Source organism: Annulohypoxylon truncatum (assembly GCF_022578515.1).
Source record: "Annulohypoxylon truncatum strain CBS 140777 unplaced genomic scaffold F4807scaffold_15, whole genome shotgun sequence".
NCBI classification, from domain to species: Eukaryota; Fungi; Ascomycota; class Sordariomycetes; order Xylariales; family Hypoxylaceae; genus Annulohypoxylon; species Annulohypoxylon truncatum.
In genome coordinates, this window is record NW_025953801.1 from 302581 (window position 1) to 319859 (window position 17279).

At 48.3% G+C, this 17279-nt stretch overlaps 4 protein-coding genes across 4 annotated transcripts; 2 read left to right on the forward strand and 2 right to left on the reverse strand.

Annotated features, from left to right (window-relative positions):
- Positions 1-799: 799 nt before the first annotated feature.
- Positions 800-5531, forward strand: F4807DRAFT_424838 (uncharacterized protein). The gene is made up of 6 exons (XM_047997912.1): positions 800-1189; positions 1302-1855; positions 1922-3218; positions 3274-3345; positions 3392-3460; positions 3515-5531. The coding sequence occupies exons 2-6, from the start codon at positions 1534-1536 to the stop codon at positions 5253-5255; spliced, it is 3501 nt and encodes a 1166-aa protein (XP_047854419.1). The 5' UTR covers positions 800-1189; positions 1302-1533; the 3' UTR covers positions 5256-5531.
- Positions 5494-6616, reverse strand: F4807DRAFT_77907 (uncharacterized protein). Its single transcript, XM_048003470.1, has 4 exons — positions 6409-6616; positions 6199-6337; positions 5780-6020; positions 5494-5720 (listed from the first exon to the last, which is right to left on the reverse strand). The coding sequence occupies exons 2-3, from the start codon at positions 6246-6248 to the stop codon at positions 5861-5863; spliced, it is 210 nt and encodes a 69-aa protein (XP_047854420.1). The 5' UTR covers positions 6249-6337; positions 6409-6616; the 3' UTR covers positions 5494-5720; positions 5780-5860.
- A 1265-nt stretch (positions 6617-7881) lies between these two features.
- On the forward strand, positions 7882-10249 carry F4807DRAFT_460194 (uncharacterized protein; the record flags this gene model as incomplete). Its single annotated transcript, XM_048001490.1, has 3 exons — positions 7882-8175; positions 8331-8888; positions 8948-10249. The coding sequence occupies 3 exons, from the start codon at positions 7882-7884 to the stop codon at positions 10247-10249; spliced, it is 2154 nt and encodes a 717-aa protein (XP_047854421.1).
- A 517-nt stretch (positions 10250-10766) lies between these two features.
- Positions 10767-17104, reverse strand: F4807DRAFT_424844 (ARM repeat-containing protein). Its single transcript, XM_047997913.1, has 3 exons — positions 16998-17104; positions 16683-16863; positions 10767-16630 (listed from the first exon to the last, which is right to left on the reverse strand). Exons 1-3 carry the CDS (start codon positions 17086-17088, stop codon positions 11245-11247), a joined length of 5658 nt encoding a protein of 1885 aa, XP_047854422.1. The 5' UTR covers positions 17089-17104; the 3' UTR covers positions 10767-11244.
- Positions 17105-17279: the final 175 nt, after the last annotated feature.

The following is a 17279-nucleotide window of genomic DNA, read 5'->3' on the forward strand; positions in this document are numbered from 1 at the left end:
GCCGTTATTGTGTAAGTGAAAAGTGACTAGTACTCCCTACAACTCCGAGTGGCACAATTTTTAGACCGAGAGACGCAGGCTGTTGTAGCGCCGAGTTGGTGGGCGATGATAATAGCGCTGTCGATCAACGTGGTGAAGCTCCCTCACCTACAAAGTCTTGGATTGTCTGGCTGTCTGGGGGCAGTTGAAGCCAATAAGTGGGCCTTTCCGGCTGTGGGAGAGGTTACGTGCAGAATACATCTTTGGTTTTTCTTACATAGATGCATATGTATCTGCAGATGGATCATGCGTGCAAGTTGCAAGTAAGCAAGATGTTCCTTAGTTTGCTTACCTAGGTACCTACATCGTATATATATAGTGGTAGGTAAATAGCGAAAACCAAAGGAGATGGTTTATATCAATGTTATTTGTATAGTATAAAGATTATCAAAGTGGAGAGGTATGGGGAGATTCGTTGAAGTCGACGACGGCGGAGTTTGGTGGGAGTTGTAGGAGGCAACCCTCTGCGATAGCTGCATCTGGTGACCAATTGTGGGTGAATATGGTGGTGTAGAATGCTTAATGCGGAAATTTCCTAGGCGAGATTCAAGGATGGTGAAGACATTGTAGTACGTACACCATCCCATCATCCCATCAATGATGTAACATCGAACCTACTGCAAGCTGCAAGCTTCAATGCATGCTGCAGCTTCCATGTAAAAAGCAGAGGCGAGAAGGAAGGTAAGAACGTGCATTGAAGGTTCTTGTCAGTATCCGGGCATGTGGTGCGTCCGAAGATATGTATTACTTGCATTAACATTGAACTCTCATTTTTTCATCTCTTCCGTTCTTGTCAATTGCTAAAAATGCGAAGAATTCCTTCTCCTTTTTGAAGCTGGAGCCTTTCGAGTCTCCACACAACCCTGCAGACCAAGTTCGTCATGGAGATCCTACCGCTTTACAGCGCAAATGAAGAACCCTCACAGATATGCCAGATACACGACATTGAACCAACTGCTACTAGGTACTGCTGCTAGTCACACCTGACTCAGTATGCAGATGTAGTAGTTGAGGGTGGGTGTGCCATTTTATGATCGTGATAGGCGATGGTGTGCACTAGTAGACCAGCTATCAGTGAGCGTAGGAGGCGCAAAATAGTGGACTGTTCCACCTGAGCTACTACATCTAATTACCTAGTAGCTCTACCTAGGTAAGCCCTTGTATCCCTGCTTCTTCTTGTATCTCGACCCCCGGTACTTGTTGGATGGCTTGGGAGCTGGTAGCTGCTTTCCTTGTCAAATATCAATGCTAATGCTAGCAAGGCTAGTCAAGATCTTCACAACGCCCTTATCGTCGTTTTTTCCCTCTCACTTCCTCGTTCTTGTGTTCCCGCGCTTCGCGGCCAACCTATTCTGTGTAGCGTCACGCGCACACACGAACGAACGAGCTAGAGCTCTCGGCGACTCTGCTGTACTTGGCCTTTTCTCGGACCTTTCAATGCTTCTATATCTCCCATAACCGCTGCCGTGGAGGTAGGGGGAACAGGAGTTGACAATGGTTCCTCCTGCGAAGGAGATGCTTTCCTCGCTGTTGCGACCAAGACAGCCCGCTCGGCGCGTCGACCCGGCGCATCTCTTCGAATCAAACCCCAACACGCCTTCTCCTGGTCAGGCGAGTCGCGATTATGGCGAACGGCGACAGCGACACGCCACTGCCGATTTCACCGAGGGCGACGATGACGACGATGACGATGAAGACGACTTCGACCTTGACGATAGACCGTCTGGGCGCCGCGTGACTTGGCCTTATCAAGAAACCAATGCTACACGCAGAAATTCGGCTTCCCTTATACCTCTATTTTCCGCCAGCCACCTCGGTAAGTTTACGGTTGCTTTATAATGAGTACACATTTACCAAGGATATGCGCTCACACTCAAACCAGATTCAATACCAGTTTATAGTGTCGTCCATGCCATCAGAATAATCGTCCAAACCCGAACCGAGACCACCTTAACATGGGATCAAATCCGGTCGCCGCAGGTTTCTCAGTTCCTTGTCAAGCCCATGCAACAGCAGATTCGGACGCAGCACTTCAGTCGCGTAACGTTGTACGCCCTCATGGCAAATTGTCTGCAATTTGCGAAGGAGGGGCAGCTGTATCCGGGTAACGCAGGTACCAGTGTCACGCGAGCCAGAGTCTGTGAGCTTCTGGCCCTGAAATTGCTGAAGGAGTATACCACAAGGGAACTTATCGACGCCTTGTCCTATGACTTCTACCCGCTCCAGGGAGCTCCCGAGACATCGAATGCTCCCAATGCGAAAGTATCCGATAGCAAAGCTCGCCCAGCTGCGGCTCGATCTTCGACGCTCGAGGTAGCTATCCGTGCTTCAGCCAAGCACTTTTTAGCGCACCCGCTTGTAGTCCAACAGCTCGAGGCTATATGGAATGGCGCAATAAGTTTCTATTCAACTCAGGATAATATTCATCGAATGCCCTCTACACCCGCAAACTCGGGTGGGAATACTCGCAACGGCCCATCTAATGCTAGGACACCTCTTCTCAGCCACCAACCTGCTAAGGAACAGTCTCAGCTGCCATTGCATGCGGTACCTCTTCGACGGGCTGTCACCTTATATGACCCGCGCCAAGCTTCCCCTCTAAAGCTATCTCGTCTCCGTGTTCCGCGGTATAGGCAATTCCTATCAACATGCTCTCTGTTTATATTGATATGCCTCTTTCTTGCTGTCTTGATACGGCGGTCCAACCGCATCACTGAACTAGAATTAGTTTTCTGGTTTTGGAGCGCCGGTTTCATGCTCGACGAGGTCGTTGGCTTCAACGAGCAGGGGTTTTCTCTTTATATCATGAGCTTCTGGAACATATTCGACCTTGGTATCTTGTTACTGCTCATCATTTATTACTGCATGAGGGTTTATGGTGTCTTCCTCATCGACCCCTTTCATTGGAATGAGATGGCATATGATGTCCTAGCAGCAAATGCAATTCTCTTGTTGCCACGCATCTTCAGCGTTTTAGATCACTATGAATATTTTTCCCAGCTCCTGATTGGCTTTCGGTACATGTCGTCTGAAATGGCGTCTTGCTTCTTTCTTATACTAATTTGTTGTTCCGGATTCTTCGTGTTCTTCACACTCTCCGGGGCCCACAACGACGCTTCCGACGTGGCTTATAAGATCTTTCAGATCTTGATGGGATTCACGCCCGCTGCGTGGGACGCGTATGTCTAATATACCCTTAGTTCCCTAACAGGACTAGCTAATTGTGATTCTCAGATGGCCAGGATATTCTTATCTAGGCAGAGCAGTGCTAGGGTTCTTCCTTTTCATTACTCACTATGTTGTCGTGTAAGTTCGTCTCGAGTTATAAATTCGCTATTCTAACAAGAAATAGGACAATACTTATTACCGTTCTGACAAACTCGTTCATGCGAATTGCATCGAATGCCAATGAAGAGCATCAGTGGGTGGCCTTTTCTTACTCCATCTCTACAGTCATATGCTAACACTAGGCTAGGTTCTTATTCGCAATCAACACCATCTCTATGGTTAAGAATGATGCACTTTTTTCTTACGTTGCGCCCGGGAATATCTTCGCCTGGATCTTGATGCCGTTGCGATACGTCATGCCTATAAGACAATTTGTGATCCTGAATCGTACAATCATCAAACTCACCCATTTCCCTTTGCTGTTCTGTATATTCTTGTACGAGAAATACTTTCTCGCTTCATCCATATACGAACCTACAGATCTGGTCGAGAACCCAGGACGCCATACGGGCAGAGGAATATCTTTCGTCGATCCTAGTAGCAGGGGGGCCCTGTTTAGCCCAACTTTGCGAACACGCGAAGAATCGATTGCTGGTTTCCAAAAAGACCGTGCTCTGGAAGAGGTCTTCCGTCGTCCTCCTGATGCCGGAACAATACGGAGTCAGAGGAGACAGGAAAGAAGGAAGACGCAGACAGCCATACGAAATTGGATGGATAACAATGATGAGATTGGGGAACGCCTATCACATTGGCCTACGATCGATAGTCGTCCGAGTTTGTCGCAGCGAAGAATGAGCATGAGTCGTGATTTTCCTAAGAGGTCCAGGCACGTCTCTGACATTCGTTCGGCTGCGAGTGACCCCGCGGACCTTATATCGAATAACGCCTTCCCCGTCTCTAATATTAGAGAATTGAATGGTCAAATCGTTGAACAACAAGAACGATACAAGGACCAGACGGAAGCAGATGGCGACGACGAATTTGTAACGAACGACGAGGACGAAGAGGATGAAGCGGCAGCCGTTGCAAGTCGCCGTGATAGCCAAACTGATAGAGATGAACAAGGAGATTACTTTACGACCCCTACAGCGGTACGGCGTAGGTCCACGGTACCCTCATCTCAAAGCTCTTCCTCGCGCTATCAAAGCCCGCCTGTTGCATCACCGAGGACTAGCAATCAACTTATTCGACAAGGTCTACATAGCCGTACACTTTCTACCAATACGATTCTTTATGCCCCACAAGGACCTACTCGTCATGGACTCAGCCCGTCCTCAATATCCGAGGAGCCATCCGGGACCCGTTCCCGACCGCGAACGAGCCGGCTAACCAAAACAGCAGAATCGGTCGACCCGAGTGGGACGCGCTCACCACGAAAGATACCAAATGAGCCTAGACCCACGATTCGGCCAAGGCCAATACCCATAAGATCAGCGCCTAACCGCTCTGCCCTTCTCAATGCTGACCCGAGAATTCGACAAGTCTCTTCCGTCGACGTCGATATCAACTCCGACATGGGCCTTGATGCACACAATGAATTTGGGGCGGTACCATCGTCCTTTGCAACGCAAATGGCCATGGCAACTGGTCAATTGAAAGCGCTAAATCGAGGCAACCAAGATCGCGAGGATGCCGATAGGATGAGTCGCTTGGTTCTGGCGCGGATGAAGACTTTGGAGGAGGGTCTCGCGGACGTTGCCAAAGAGATGAGAGTCTTGAGAAGCGCAGTACCAACAGCACAGAATTCAGGCGACGACAATAGCTGGAAGACCAGTGCAAGCAGCGAGGTTCTATCCAGCAACAAAACCAAATCTGGTAAGGCGATTAAGAGCGAAAAGAGCCAAAGTGGAAATTCTAAAGAACAAAACGTTGGTTTGAAACCGACTATTCCAAGGAGTCGAGAGTCTAAGGGAAAGGGGAAGGAGGTTGCGAGACCTGAGACTGAGCCAGTCCAAAGTGGCTTTAGAGGGAGAGGGAGTTCGTTTTAATTGATTTGGGTGTATGTCTAAGGGGTGCATTGGAAGTCGGTGACTGCAAAAGTGATGCATTTTGGCGTTTTGGTTCACTTCAAGGTTCGGATGGTAGGGGTAAATGAGCCTAGGTTCCGTTACGGTATCCATGTATCATGAAGGGGTTTGAGAGCAGACTCGTCATCTGTGCATCTGATATGGTCATGATATGCTGTTTGGTCGCTTGTACTATTAGCCGTAACCGGGTTTTATGAGACGGTTGCCGAGGTTGATGATTATTCGCAATAAGGAACACGATTAACAAGCTATGAGAGTTGCTTTTCTTTATGGTTGTTTTTGTCTTTCACCATTCTAACCACACAGCATCTAACATGATATGAAGTATCAGAAACATCAACCAATATCACTCAACACGCACCTAGACACAATTATGAGTCCAACTTTGAAGCCAACTGAACTCCCTAATCTATCATAAGACATAAAGTTCCAACTCATCAGACATCTGACCAAACCTGGATATATCCACTCCTCAGGCTTCCCATGCTCGTTCCTTCATGTCTCTCCAACGTGTCTTCCTTGATTCGTACCATACTGTATTCTACTCCCGACTTTCCCTCAATTATCTAGATCCCGCCGCCACTTCGATCGACACTAACGTAGAAATTCTCAGCAGAGCTCTTCTGTGCTTTCTCGTTACGGGTGATAGCGGATTGCTGGTATCTAACAGCAGCTATGATGCCTGTGGCGGCGACGGCTGCGAGAGCAAGACCCGGGTGGCGAGTACTTATAAAGTTGGAAATTAGTTTGGTAAGTTTTTGTACGTATGCGGATGTGTATAGCAGTGTGGTATAAGTGATTGGTCTATATGCAGACGGAGAAGGTGATCCTGTCTGCTCATTCTTTGACTCTGGAGAGGGGATCCGGAGCTGGGGCGAAAACGAAAGCTGGGTAGCAGACTTACATGCCGAGACGCCCTGTGTTGGCAATTCGTGATGCTCCAGTTCGGTCCATGATTGTATCAGCTGTGAGCTTGTTTGTGCAGCAGCAGCAATGATTGCGCCTGTTTGCGTGCGGTTTAGGGACAAGTTGTCCTGGGAAGTCTGGCAGTGTCAGACGTTCGGCTGATATAGTGATGATGGTTGTACTATGTGCTTCTTTGTGTGTAATATACAATAAGTAGGTGTGTACCCAACTCTAGGGTTCAGGGTCTGCAGGGTCTAAATTCCCGGGATGTAACAGGCCGAGTCTAATTCCTGGTATATACAACAAGGAAACTAATGTACTGTTTTATGTAATATATCGTTTAGATAAAGAGAAAACTCGAGCACCTCAACAGACCAGCAGACACAGGCTTTATGTACTTAGATGCTGGAGCGTTGACCGCTACACACCGATGTGTGTGTACCACGATGGCCGCCCAAAACTGACAAGATATTCTCCATATTTATGTCATACAAGGGGTATCTCGATAATTGAGTCGGTCTAGATTCCCCAGATTCTCGGTTGAGTGGGCAGATACTGGCGAGGTTCTAGTGGTGCGATCGGATGCGGAACGAAAAAAATAAGGGAAGTTAGGGGAAGCTGGCTGCAGGCTGTCCTAAGCTTTGGCCGGAAAAGGATAAGGAGCACGCGAGCGAATGGGGTAACATCCTGGGAAGAAGTCCCGGAAACTTACTAAACCTTATAAATTTGCATTAGAGGGGCCGGTATTGGATTATCGGGTAAGGGGGCGGGTTGCAACATTCGTGCTTGGATCCATTCAAGATGCGGGGAAGGAACAAAAGCAAAATCGTAATCTTTGCTATCCAAAGAACCCCATTCTTGCAATCATATAGAAAACTCTTATGACTCGACTCAATGCAAGTTATCCAGCTGCCTAGATTAAACGACATGTCAAATTCATATAGACATATGCCTACCAATAGATCTACCTCCGACCAATCATTACTTACATACATGTGTAGGTAAGCAATTTATGGAGCAAAGTACAGATGTATGATTCACGCCTCAACGTACATGCTTGGGTAGGACAAGACACATACTTAAGAATATGACTAACACGTGTTTTCTACATACCAAACAACAATGCTGAACTCAGCCTCTGATTAACACAGCATACTACATTAGACAAATGCTGAGCCGTCGTTGAAGTGTACAGTCCATCTGAAGTGCATCTGCACGGTGCCATAGGGCTCACTAGCTAGCTCGTTAAGGAGATAATACGGGCCAATCACGGTACGAGAGAGGTACATTATAGGCATCTCAGGGTCGTACCGTGGCTGAAGCGGCGCGGATTCATAGCGGTACATGGACATGGGTCCCAAGGTTTGCCACTTAGCGCAGGTACATGATACTCAAACGTCAAGCCGGGAGCTCTGTGTGAGCTTACAGGCAAGGCAGTCGTGAGGCATCAGCCAGAGGCAGCTACCACCGCAGCCTTACCATTTATTGTTATTTTTTAAACTTCCACTTAACCTCTCTCCCATCCCTTTACTTTCGCATTTTTGAAGTTCCCATTTCACAGCTTCATTTTCCAATGTCCCTCCTGTGGTAATATCATTAGGTGCAACTCGTTATCCGTCCCCGTATAAAATAAAGAGTACCATCTTCCTTTTAATCAATCTAGACAATCTTTCTACCCATCATGGCCGAGCAAGATATGAATCAGGAGCAAGATGGGTCAAACAGATCGGATTCTTCCATGCCATCTTTCTCGTCTATTCCACAGACTCAACCTCCGTCGGGCTCCCTACTTGATGCGGCCATCAACCAATTGCTCAGAGAGCGGCCAAGTCAAGTAGACAGTAATTACACCTTCGAGTATCGAGAACTTCGAGATATCAATTTGGTGCAACACGCTCCGACTGAATGCAAATCTGGTGATACACTAATCATAGTCAACTTCCCCCAAGGCTATAAGAACTGTAAATGGAAAGCGGTAGGTACATTTTCAGCAACGTTCAATGTTTATACCTACCTACTCTTCGCATTTCACCAATCTCTCATAGAAGCTGTCAACCCCTAAAATAGATAGGGAAGCGTCTATACTGAACTGGGCGTCTCGAAGTATAGCTGATTCAAAGTGCGTCGTAGTGGTCCTCGAAACGATTCCATGCTCATTCGAAGAATCTCCTTGCTACTGGTTCGAAAGTCTTCGCACACTTATTCTCACCCGAAGAACAAGCCCGTATTCGGAAGAGGGTCGGCGATTCTCTCCCACAGAAGTATGTTCTTGATCTTACACCTTCAGTCGAAGGGGATGAGCTGGCCGCTCAGCTTATAGAACTGTCTCTTCCTCCCGGTGTGAGAGACTGGTGGACATCCAAAGAGAGGCTTGGCATACCGCAATATCTTGTTTCGGGACATGATGACCATTGCCCCCTTCATACCCAAGTCCTCATCGGCTGTCAGAAAACTGACAAATACGTCGAACATCAGATGGGACGGGAGGAAGAACTCCCAAAGATCGACCTAGCTCATATTACGATCCCAGAATCCAGAATCATCCTCGATTATTGTCCTATACGACATCGCGCCAACATCATTCGCCTCATCCTAGCTATCCAGGGTCACGACCTAGTTTTGAACTCTGCACCACGAGTCTACACCCTCACCGGCATCGCTCACATACTAGATTGTACCAGTATTATTGTAAGCGAGACTCCAAACTAATTTCCTCCCATTATAAAAGTGCTAACTTGGCCTTTCAGCGGGATTCGGTGTATACTTGGCTGATGACAGAGTCTAACACTGAATTTATTGACATCAATGCCGAGGCTGCTTTCAAGATGGCATGGACATTGGAGTTAGCCAATGTCACTCGAGCCGCCTTCCGTATCCTCGTAGTCGAGAGGGCCTTTGATACACTATCTATTGAACCTCGTGCGGAAGAAGCTCGGTATACAATATTCGGTCGCCCTCGTGTAGATCTTCCTGATGATCTGCAGACAGTTGTTCAATATGCAGCACTCAAGCTTGTTGAACGTGTCCAGCAGACGCTCGGAAAGCTGAAATCTGATCAATTTTACGATCTGCTGGAAATCTCAGAATACCAGAAACTAGTACGGACCGGCGAGCTTATCCTCAACGCTTGTCAAAAAACCGACCAACCAGGTCACACTGAGATAAAAGAACTGTCAGGTCTATGCATGGCCCTTCTCAATAAGTTACTAGAATATAAGACTCGGATTGTGCACGAAGCAATGGCGACCCCGCTTTGTAATAACCTGCAAAGAGACTACGATCGCGACCGCCGTTGCTATATCCCCGAAACGAGCTGGAATCCTACTAGTCATATCTACAGCAAGTTCTCTGATGCTCAGCGTCTGCTGACCCCAAACTTCTGGGAGGAGCTCGCCTCATACCCCTACACATATACTCGAGCTTGCTACCCGGACCAGTTTCTCGGCGATGCTATAGACAGGTTCAACACCCAGATGGATAAGGCTTTGCATTATCTTCCCGCCACCGGACGGCATTTTAACTTGGCTGAGTTCCGCAAGCAACTTAATATCGCCCTAGAAGATCTATGGGTGATTTGGACGAAACCAAATTTAGAAACCCCTCTTACCCGAACGAGACACATGCTTCTTGCACTATCAGAAGACGAGTTTCAATACCTTCCACTTTGGGCTGGCGGACTCGATGATGGAACGGGTGGTGTCTTTGAGCCTACCGTACCCGATGCAGACCTTGGGCCGATCGGACCCGGCCCGGCATATCGTACCGGCGAGACAGTAGCGACGGATTGCTCGAGTATCTGCCAATCGGACAAGACGCCGAGCGACGTTAGCACCGTGACTTTGACGGCCGGACGGTCGCTAGCAGCTGTGCATTCTAACGCGGTGCCTACTACTGTGAACGACGGCGTATCCACTAATACCATGTCTACGTCTTCTATCGTCATGGTGGATGAGGTGAACGAGCTGGATGATGAGTCCGACGATGCGTTCGAATTTGACGATAGCGACGAGATTAGCGAAGAGGCCTGGTCTCAGGTCGAAGAACCTTGAATTTTAATTATCTCGTGCAAGTTTTAGGCACTTGTCACGTTAGTGAGCATGGCGGCTTTGATTTATTTGGCGTTTTCGTGTTGCGGGAAATATGAGTCACGACGAGACGAAAATAAAGCGAACCATCTTTTGTACCAAGGGATAAGGGGTAAGGATATTGGGATACATATTTAGCCGAAGGTTAGGTACCTAGTCGGTCGTACTTTGCAATAATCTTCCCGATCTGGATGAGAGGCTTAGAGGATAGATTCGCGCTAGCGATATATCATCGACTTGTTTACATACCATTCCGCGGTATAATAATACCATTTTAGTCGGATTGTTGTGAAGTCCTAAAACATGATGTTGGATAAGATGCTATCTGAGATGACCAGGTCGATCGAGCTAAGCGAGGATCGCGTCTAATGTTAGTATGTGTTTCTTTTATCACATACGTTTATACCGCTTACTCTCATACATTCAAAGACTTAAATAAACGACAATACGGATCACAGTCTGCAAAGTGTAGGTAGGAGAAGGCAAGTTCATCTTAATCTGAGATGGCCAGAATCTTTAATTCTACCTCGGATCGTACATGTATCCGTAGGTACCAGAAGCTAGCTAGCTAGCGTGTAGACACACCAATAGGTAACCACTCTCCGCCCATCTTAGGTATTGTACAAAGCAACCATAGTACATTGAGGTATCATTGCAACAAAGAAAAAGGAGAAAAAAAAACAGCAATTCTGAATAGCCATCATCCATCCCCTCTTAGATGCTAAGCGGCAGCAGCATGCATTCAAACACCTCATGCGAATTCCATGTAATTGATCGACTCCTTTCCCCTTTTTCCTTTTCTAAACGCCGATTTCCATGTTTATGAATGCTATTGTGCCATACAGTTCGTGCAAAAAACCCCCCTCTTTCTTGCGTCGTGTGTATGATGAGACGATCTCGCCCAATCTCTGCGTGGCAATGAAACGTGGAAATGCTCCAGATCTTGGTAATGATCTTGATCAAATCCATTCCATATCGCCACCGAGGTCAGCTTCCATCGGATCCATGCTCTGCTTTCTAGGCCGGCCTCGGGGCCTCGGCTTCGAGTTGGATCGTGCCCGTTTCTTTCGTCCTCCAGGTGCATTTCCTGCCTTCCTCTTGCGACCGCGGGGGTCATGCTCGGCTGCGTCTTCGTCATCTTCGGGATCAGGAGACGCTGCCTCTCCATCGAGATCAAACTCTTCCTCTTCGTCTGGAACCTTGACTTCGTTGTCGACAGTTAAGAGCTCCACAAATGCCCGGCATTGTTCTATCATATGCTCCGGTGAGTCGAATGCAGACATAATTCTGGATACGTCATCCCAGAACTTGTCTCCGGTAACACCCTGAACCTTGACTGGGGACCTGGCGAGATCCTTCGGGGCGGCCTTGCCCTTGCTCTCGCGCCGGCTGGAGCTAAGCCCATACAAACGACGTAGGTATGTGCGTACCTCCCAAAGAGCGAGGAGGATCACCGAGCCAGCTGCTAGCTGGCGAAGTCGTTGGGAATCAATAGTAGGCGGCACCGGAACACTGGGCTGTTCTTCACCGCTGGCGTTTTGCTGGGAAGTAGACACCGGATCCATCCGTACATGGAAGATTTCGGACTCGATAGCTTGGGCTATACCAGATCCAGTTCCAGTTACGATCTTCTCCATGGCAATGATTGTGGTCTGCAACTCTCCAATCGTGACGAACTCAAAGAATGCAATATTTTCGATTATAAACCGAGAAAACTCGACATGTGAAGATAATGCCTGGCCTGCGGAAAGCTTCGAAAGGTCGAAGTCAATTTGCCCAACAAGTTTTTCGAGAAATCGAACGCGATTTTTAGACTTGCTGATCTTTAACACTTCGGTGAGAAGATGAAGCTTTGACATGAACGGATGCTCAGTTGCACCTCGCGGGTCTTTGATAACGTCGCGTTGATACTGAAAAGCTGATTGTATGGCTTTTGCATACTCCCTCTCAAGTACGCTCTCGTACTTCTCATGAAGTGCCCTATGCTCATGATATGCCAGTTCCGAGATCTTGGGTACTGGGCAGGTCTCAAGCGTAATAAGTGTCACACCCGTCTCTTTCGGATGTACAAGACCTTGTCTGTTAATGCTCGCCAATACTTCCGTGGCTAGAAAGGCGTGGTCGTCATAAGTCGCTAAGGTGATACGAGTAATATCTTTCAGGAACCGCTGAGTAGTCGCACTAGCAACATCGTCAAAACTAGTGCCGCCCATTACTTTCAAATCTCTCTTAGCAGATTCTTTGCCGGCAGCCGATTGTTCAGACCGCTGTTCTTCTATCAACAGGAATTCCTTGAAAGACCGGAGGATCATTGACTCCAGAATCGGCATGCGCTCGTCAAATGCTTGTTGGAATGTCGTATAGACATTAGCAGATACGTAATTCCTAGGATTGGATTGACAGACGAGCCCAATGGCATCCAGTGCTGGACGTCTCACGTCTGCTGGTTGAGAGGGGCTCGCGAAAGGGACGAGAAAGTCTACCATGAGCTTTGATACAGAACCCTTCCACTTTGGTAACTTGAGGTCGGACTTGAAGCGGTCTAGGTGGCTGTCTAGATTGCAATGCTTACCAATCATTCCAACGATGAGGGAATATCGATCAAACTGTCTGATTTTAGTTCGGTCAAGCGGACCCTTGCCACTCATCAACTGGATATTTCTGAGGCATGATATAGGTAGGCGCGCGAGAGGCTCGAATGAGTCGAGAAGCCCGCTGACGATCCAGAGGCATGCCACGACGTCGTCAAGGAGTGCCCTCGTGACTTTAGATGTTGCAGGCATGAGAGACTTCCGAACTTCAGAAAGGAAACTTGAATGTACACTTGACACCTGGGGCAGCACACGGCGATATATGACGACCACAGCTCTTGAGACCGTCAAGTCCTCACTTGTACTGACGCTGGAAATATGAGGCTGCAATTGCCGAATCTGTTCGAAAGTAAATAACTTGGGATCGGCTTTTGCAAAGATCATCAGGACTTGGAAAGCATCCCTGCTGGAAGGAATTGACGGGTCGTCTGACTCAGGATTGCCGATAAGATCGACTAAGTCGGCGACAAGTCTCGTACAGACTCGAGAATTAGCTTCCGCAAGTTTAGAGTCAGGCGAAAGAATTGTCTGGAAGACTTTGTCTAGGACGAGCGCGGTGTTTCCCTGCTTAACAGTCTGAACCATTAAAGCTACATGGTCGGTAATAGCCTGCTTGAAAGCGACTGAGTCATCCTCCTTATAAAAAGGGGAAATCCAAACTTCTTCTATCATTTGCCTTGCAAGCTCCCGTACGCCCTCATCCGGATCTTGTGTACGATGTAGCAATCCATTTGCAATGGTGCTTCGAACTGATTTACTCTCGTTACCAAGGTAAATATCTTTAGCCAATTTCATCGCTCTTTTTCGTACACCTATGCCGGAATCGATGAACCTTTGGATGACCGTTGGCGTCATCTTCTCCTCTAGTCTGGGGCGCATGGCCATACACTTCCCGATAAGGCCCAGGGCCGAATCACGTACTTGGGGCGAGGAATCATTAGAGCACTGAAGAATGAGCTGGATGAACACACTATCGCCATCGAGAATGGTCGGGTCTGTTTCGAGTACGAGGTTTATACTCTTGAGACTACGGCTGCGCACAGTTGCCTGATCTGTCGTCATGGATCCCATGAGTATGTTTAGAATGTTTTTGAACGAAGCGCAAAAACTTGATCGGAGCAAGATCGTTGAGTGAGAAAGCTTCGCGTGGTTAGGAACCACCGACTTGAAACTGTATTCCCGCGAGAGCCATTTTGGGTCATCGATCATGTTGCGAAGACGAAATGCAATTCTTCCGAGCTCGGAATCTCTTTCCTCTGATTCCTCATTTGCAACGGAATCGTATCCAAGGCTAACCTGCGTTCCCCAGTCTGTGATAAGATAGGAGATGGCACCCTTAAGATAGGGGTCGTCACCCAAACGATCTTGCAAGTGTTCTAAAACGACGCGATACGGCCCTAGCCAGCTAACAGTCTTTTCCATCGACATGTTGCCCTCGAGAACGTTAAGAGTCAGGTCAGCTAACCACTGACCAAGTTCATCCGAGTCGCTTCCCTCAAAATTAGTAGCGGTCTTCCGGACGTGAGATCGCAACTTCGAGATAGCCGCGGCCATAACACCGAGGAGTTCTAATGCCATGTTTCTTGCGGGCGCTGCATTTTTATCACCATCTACCTGTTGGAACATCATGTACATTGTAAGCCGAAGTAATAGTTCAGCCGCGGGCCAATCTGGGGAGTCCAAGCAGGTAGTGAAGTCTTCGATGAATAAGTCTAATAAATTTCGATATGGAGTATCCCCAGACTTGGTAGACTTTAATGCTCGCTTCACTATGAAGTTGACAACGTACGTGGCGTTGCGGTAAGCGCCATCCGCAAGTGTCTTCGCGAGGGCCTGTAGCTCTTGGATGGCTGTTGAGTGCTGAACTGCGGCGCTTTCCTCCGTTCGGACCGTGTAGGTGTTTTCCGGTTTCCCATTGACGCCGTCGGAGGATGATGTAGGACCACCGTTTCCGTCATTTTCTGCTAGACTCTGCATCATCCGGCCGCGAAGCTTTTCTTTGCGGTCATCTACCTTCCCGGCACTTGCCTGGATTAGCCGCATGATCAGAGCCGAGACAGGCTGGATGCTTTTTCCTTCGGAAAGTTTAAACTGCCTCGCACTCTGCTTCCCGATAGGCAATTTCTCAAGGGAAGTCAAGATCTCGTTGAAGATTCCTTCTCTCTGTGCAGGGTTCATCAGGAATATCTGCGACAATACGTTCATGGCGACTAGGCGAAGGGCATCAAACTTTTGAACACCTACGACCGAATCCTTCTCCGTGTGAGCATTCTCCACGAATATTAGACGCGATGCCACGAACTCTAGAGTGTGTACGACGGTCTCTGAGAGGTCAATGCTGACTATCAAGTCAGACATAAGAGAGAAGACCTTCTGGCAAGTAGTGAAAAGGGTGCTAATGGCCTTTTTGTGCGTTGCGAGCAGGCGGAACAAGTTACTAGTAGGGCCAGTGCTCCGCAATTCAGCCGTTGGGATGATAATGTCACTTATGACATTTCTGAAGAGATTTAACCCTTGTTGAATTAGGTCTTCGGAATACAGCTGCCTCTCCTCCCGACCGCCACACATGATGCGGAACGATGTACGCGCGGCTTTGAGTCCCATTTCGATGTCATGGAGCTGCTGTACCCAAAATCCGACTTCTGTTTCTCCCCATGTCTCATCCAGCTTGAAGTCGAGCACGTCCGCGTGCTTCAAAGAGCCTTCACTCAAACTTTGGACTCGGAGTAGATCATCTACAGGCGCTTGGCGGAAACAGCCGAGACTAATGGCCCTATTTATTTGCTTATGAGCTTTGTCATGTGCAGCTATTGACATGGTAGGTTCTTGATCATTCGTCAACGTAATTAGATGTGATGCGGTGCCTCGCTCGCTTGATAGGTAATCCTCGGCAGAAAATATCTCCTGGAAACATCTGCGCAGATCCTCAAAAGCGGCATTGGCAAGCTCGCGCTGGTTGAGCTCTCCCCCGAGGGGGTCTTCAAAGTCATCTTGTGCGGCGCGTTTTCTCTTCGCAGATAAGTGTGTCGGAGCATCAGGTGCATCGGGGACTACAGCGAATTCGTTTCTATCAAAACTAGCCGCTGGCAGTTCAATTTGAATGGCAGCGCCATGCTTGGTGGAGGATAGCGACGATGTAGGCCGACCTTGGTCTGGTATGTGAGATAACTGCTCAGGAGCTTCTGATACTTCGGTCTTTGGTATAATAGGCTGCGGTGTTGGTGTTTCCGGTTCCACCTTCGAGGCTGATGAAGGTGGTACTTGTGAGGTTTGTGAGACCGGAAGGGGTGGCTTTGGTGTCACCATCAGGTCCGCGAGTGAAACTGTCTGAGCTTGAATTTGTGCTGCTAGAGGTGATGATGGAGGGGGAGGCTTGGGGGAGGTGTAAATGGAAGCGGCAGTATCCAGTTCTTTTCTTGTGGGCAGATGAATTTCGATGCGAGACTTGTTTTGCGCAACTGCTTGCGCATTTGAAGTAGCGGGATTATGCTTGACTACCTTGGGCGGTTCTTGTCTGCGTGCCTTGGGTGACGACTTCTTTGAGAACCGGGGAGACATGCCGTGACCGTGACCGTGACCAAGGCCGTGGCCGAGGCCGTTCGGGGTTGAAGCGTTCGAGGTCTCAGTATTGGAATAACGGAAAGAGATGGAGGTATTGTCATAAACCAACTTGGCAAAGGGCGTAATTCCATCGGCGATACTGGTAGTTGGCGGGTTTAGTGACAATGAAGCCTTCGGCGCGGTCTTGAATTGGCTGTCACGATCTCTGTCAGCATATGGAATATGAGCTCCATGGATATGCTCACAAGTGTGTGATCTTGTCCGTCTTGAGAAGATGTTGTACGAATTCAAGACTTCCCTCAACACGCTTCGAGTGGCTAGAAGTCTCGGCTTCTTTATTCAAGGCATCGTAGTCTTCTCTAGAGACTAGACCGGCGAGAGATGGAGCGAGAGGACCGGAGCCGATTGTAGGATTACGGATGATATCTTTTGGTATTTTAGGTTCTCATTAGGTTCAAGTCACGCGGGAAAAAGTGCTCGACGTCTGATGTCTGGTGTCCGATCGCGCAAAGTGCAACAACTACGGAAAGGAAGGAGCGGCCAGGGGACTTCAAACTTACCTGGTTCAAAGGGAAAGACCGATGTAAAGGGAGTATAAGGTAGGGCCTCGTTCAATGTGAACGGTTTCGACGCATGCTGCCGTTGGTACATACTAGGACCTGGACTTGGACCTGGACCTGGACCTGGACCTGGGCTGGGCTGCGGATAGGGCTGCGGATAGCCCTGCTGATGGAAATGAGGCGCGATGCCATTCTGATTGCTAGAATGAGGGTTTGCCATCGTAATCCAACCCTTTCATACACTGCAATCAAGCTATTTGGTTTCCAGCTGCGCTGAGGTCG

What these genes read in the sequence shown, in the direction of transcription:
- F4807DRAFT_77907 (XM_048003470.1), bottom strand. Translation starts at nt 6,248, where the DNA reads ATGGACCGAACTGGAGCATCACGAATTGCCAACACAGGGCGTCTCGGC. An exon ending in AACACAGGGCGTCTCGGCAT is followed by an intron (nt 6,021 to 6,198) that starts GTAAGTCTGCTA and finishes CAACTTTATAAG; the next exon opens with TACTCGCCACCCGGGTCTTG.
- F4807DRAFT_424838 (XM_047997912.1), top strand. Translation starts at nt 1,534, where the DNA reads ATGGTTCCTCCTGCGAAGGAGATGCTTTCCTCGCTGTTGCGACCAAGA. An exon ending in ATTTTCCGCCAGCCACCTCG is followed by an intron (nt 1,856 to 1,921) that starts GTAAGTTTACGG and finishes CACTCAAACCAG; the next exon opens with ATTCAATACCAGTTTATAGT. An exon ending in AATGCCAATGAAGAGCATCA is followed by an intron (nt 3,461 to 3,514) that starts GTGGGTGGCCTT and finishes ACACTAGGCTAG; the next exon opens with GTTCTTATTCGCAATCAACA.
- F4807DRAFT_424844 (XM_047997913.1), bottom strand. Translation starts at nt 17,088, where the DNA reads ATGTACCAACGGCAGCATGCGTCGAAACCGTTCACATTGAACGAGGCC. An exon ending in GGTCTTTCCCTTTGAACCAG is followed by an intron (nt 16,864 to 16,997) that starts GTAAGTTTGAAG and finishes AAATACCAAAAG; the next exon opens with ATATCATCCGTAATCCTACA. An exon ending in ACGGACAAGATCACACACTT is followed by an intron (nt 16,631 to 16,682) that starts GTGAGCATATCC and finishes AGATCGTGACAG; the next exon opens with CCAATTCAAGACCGCGCCGA.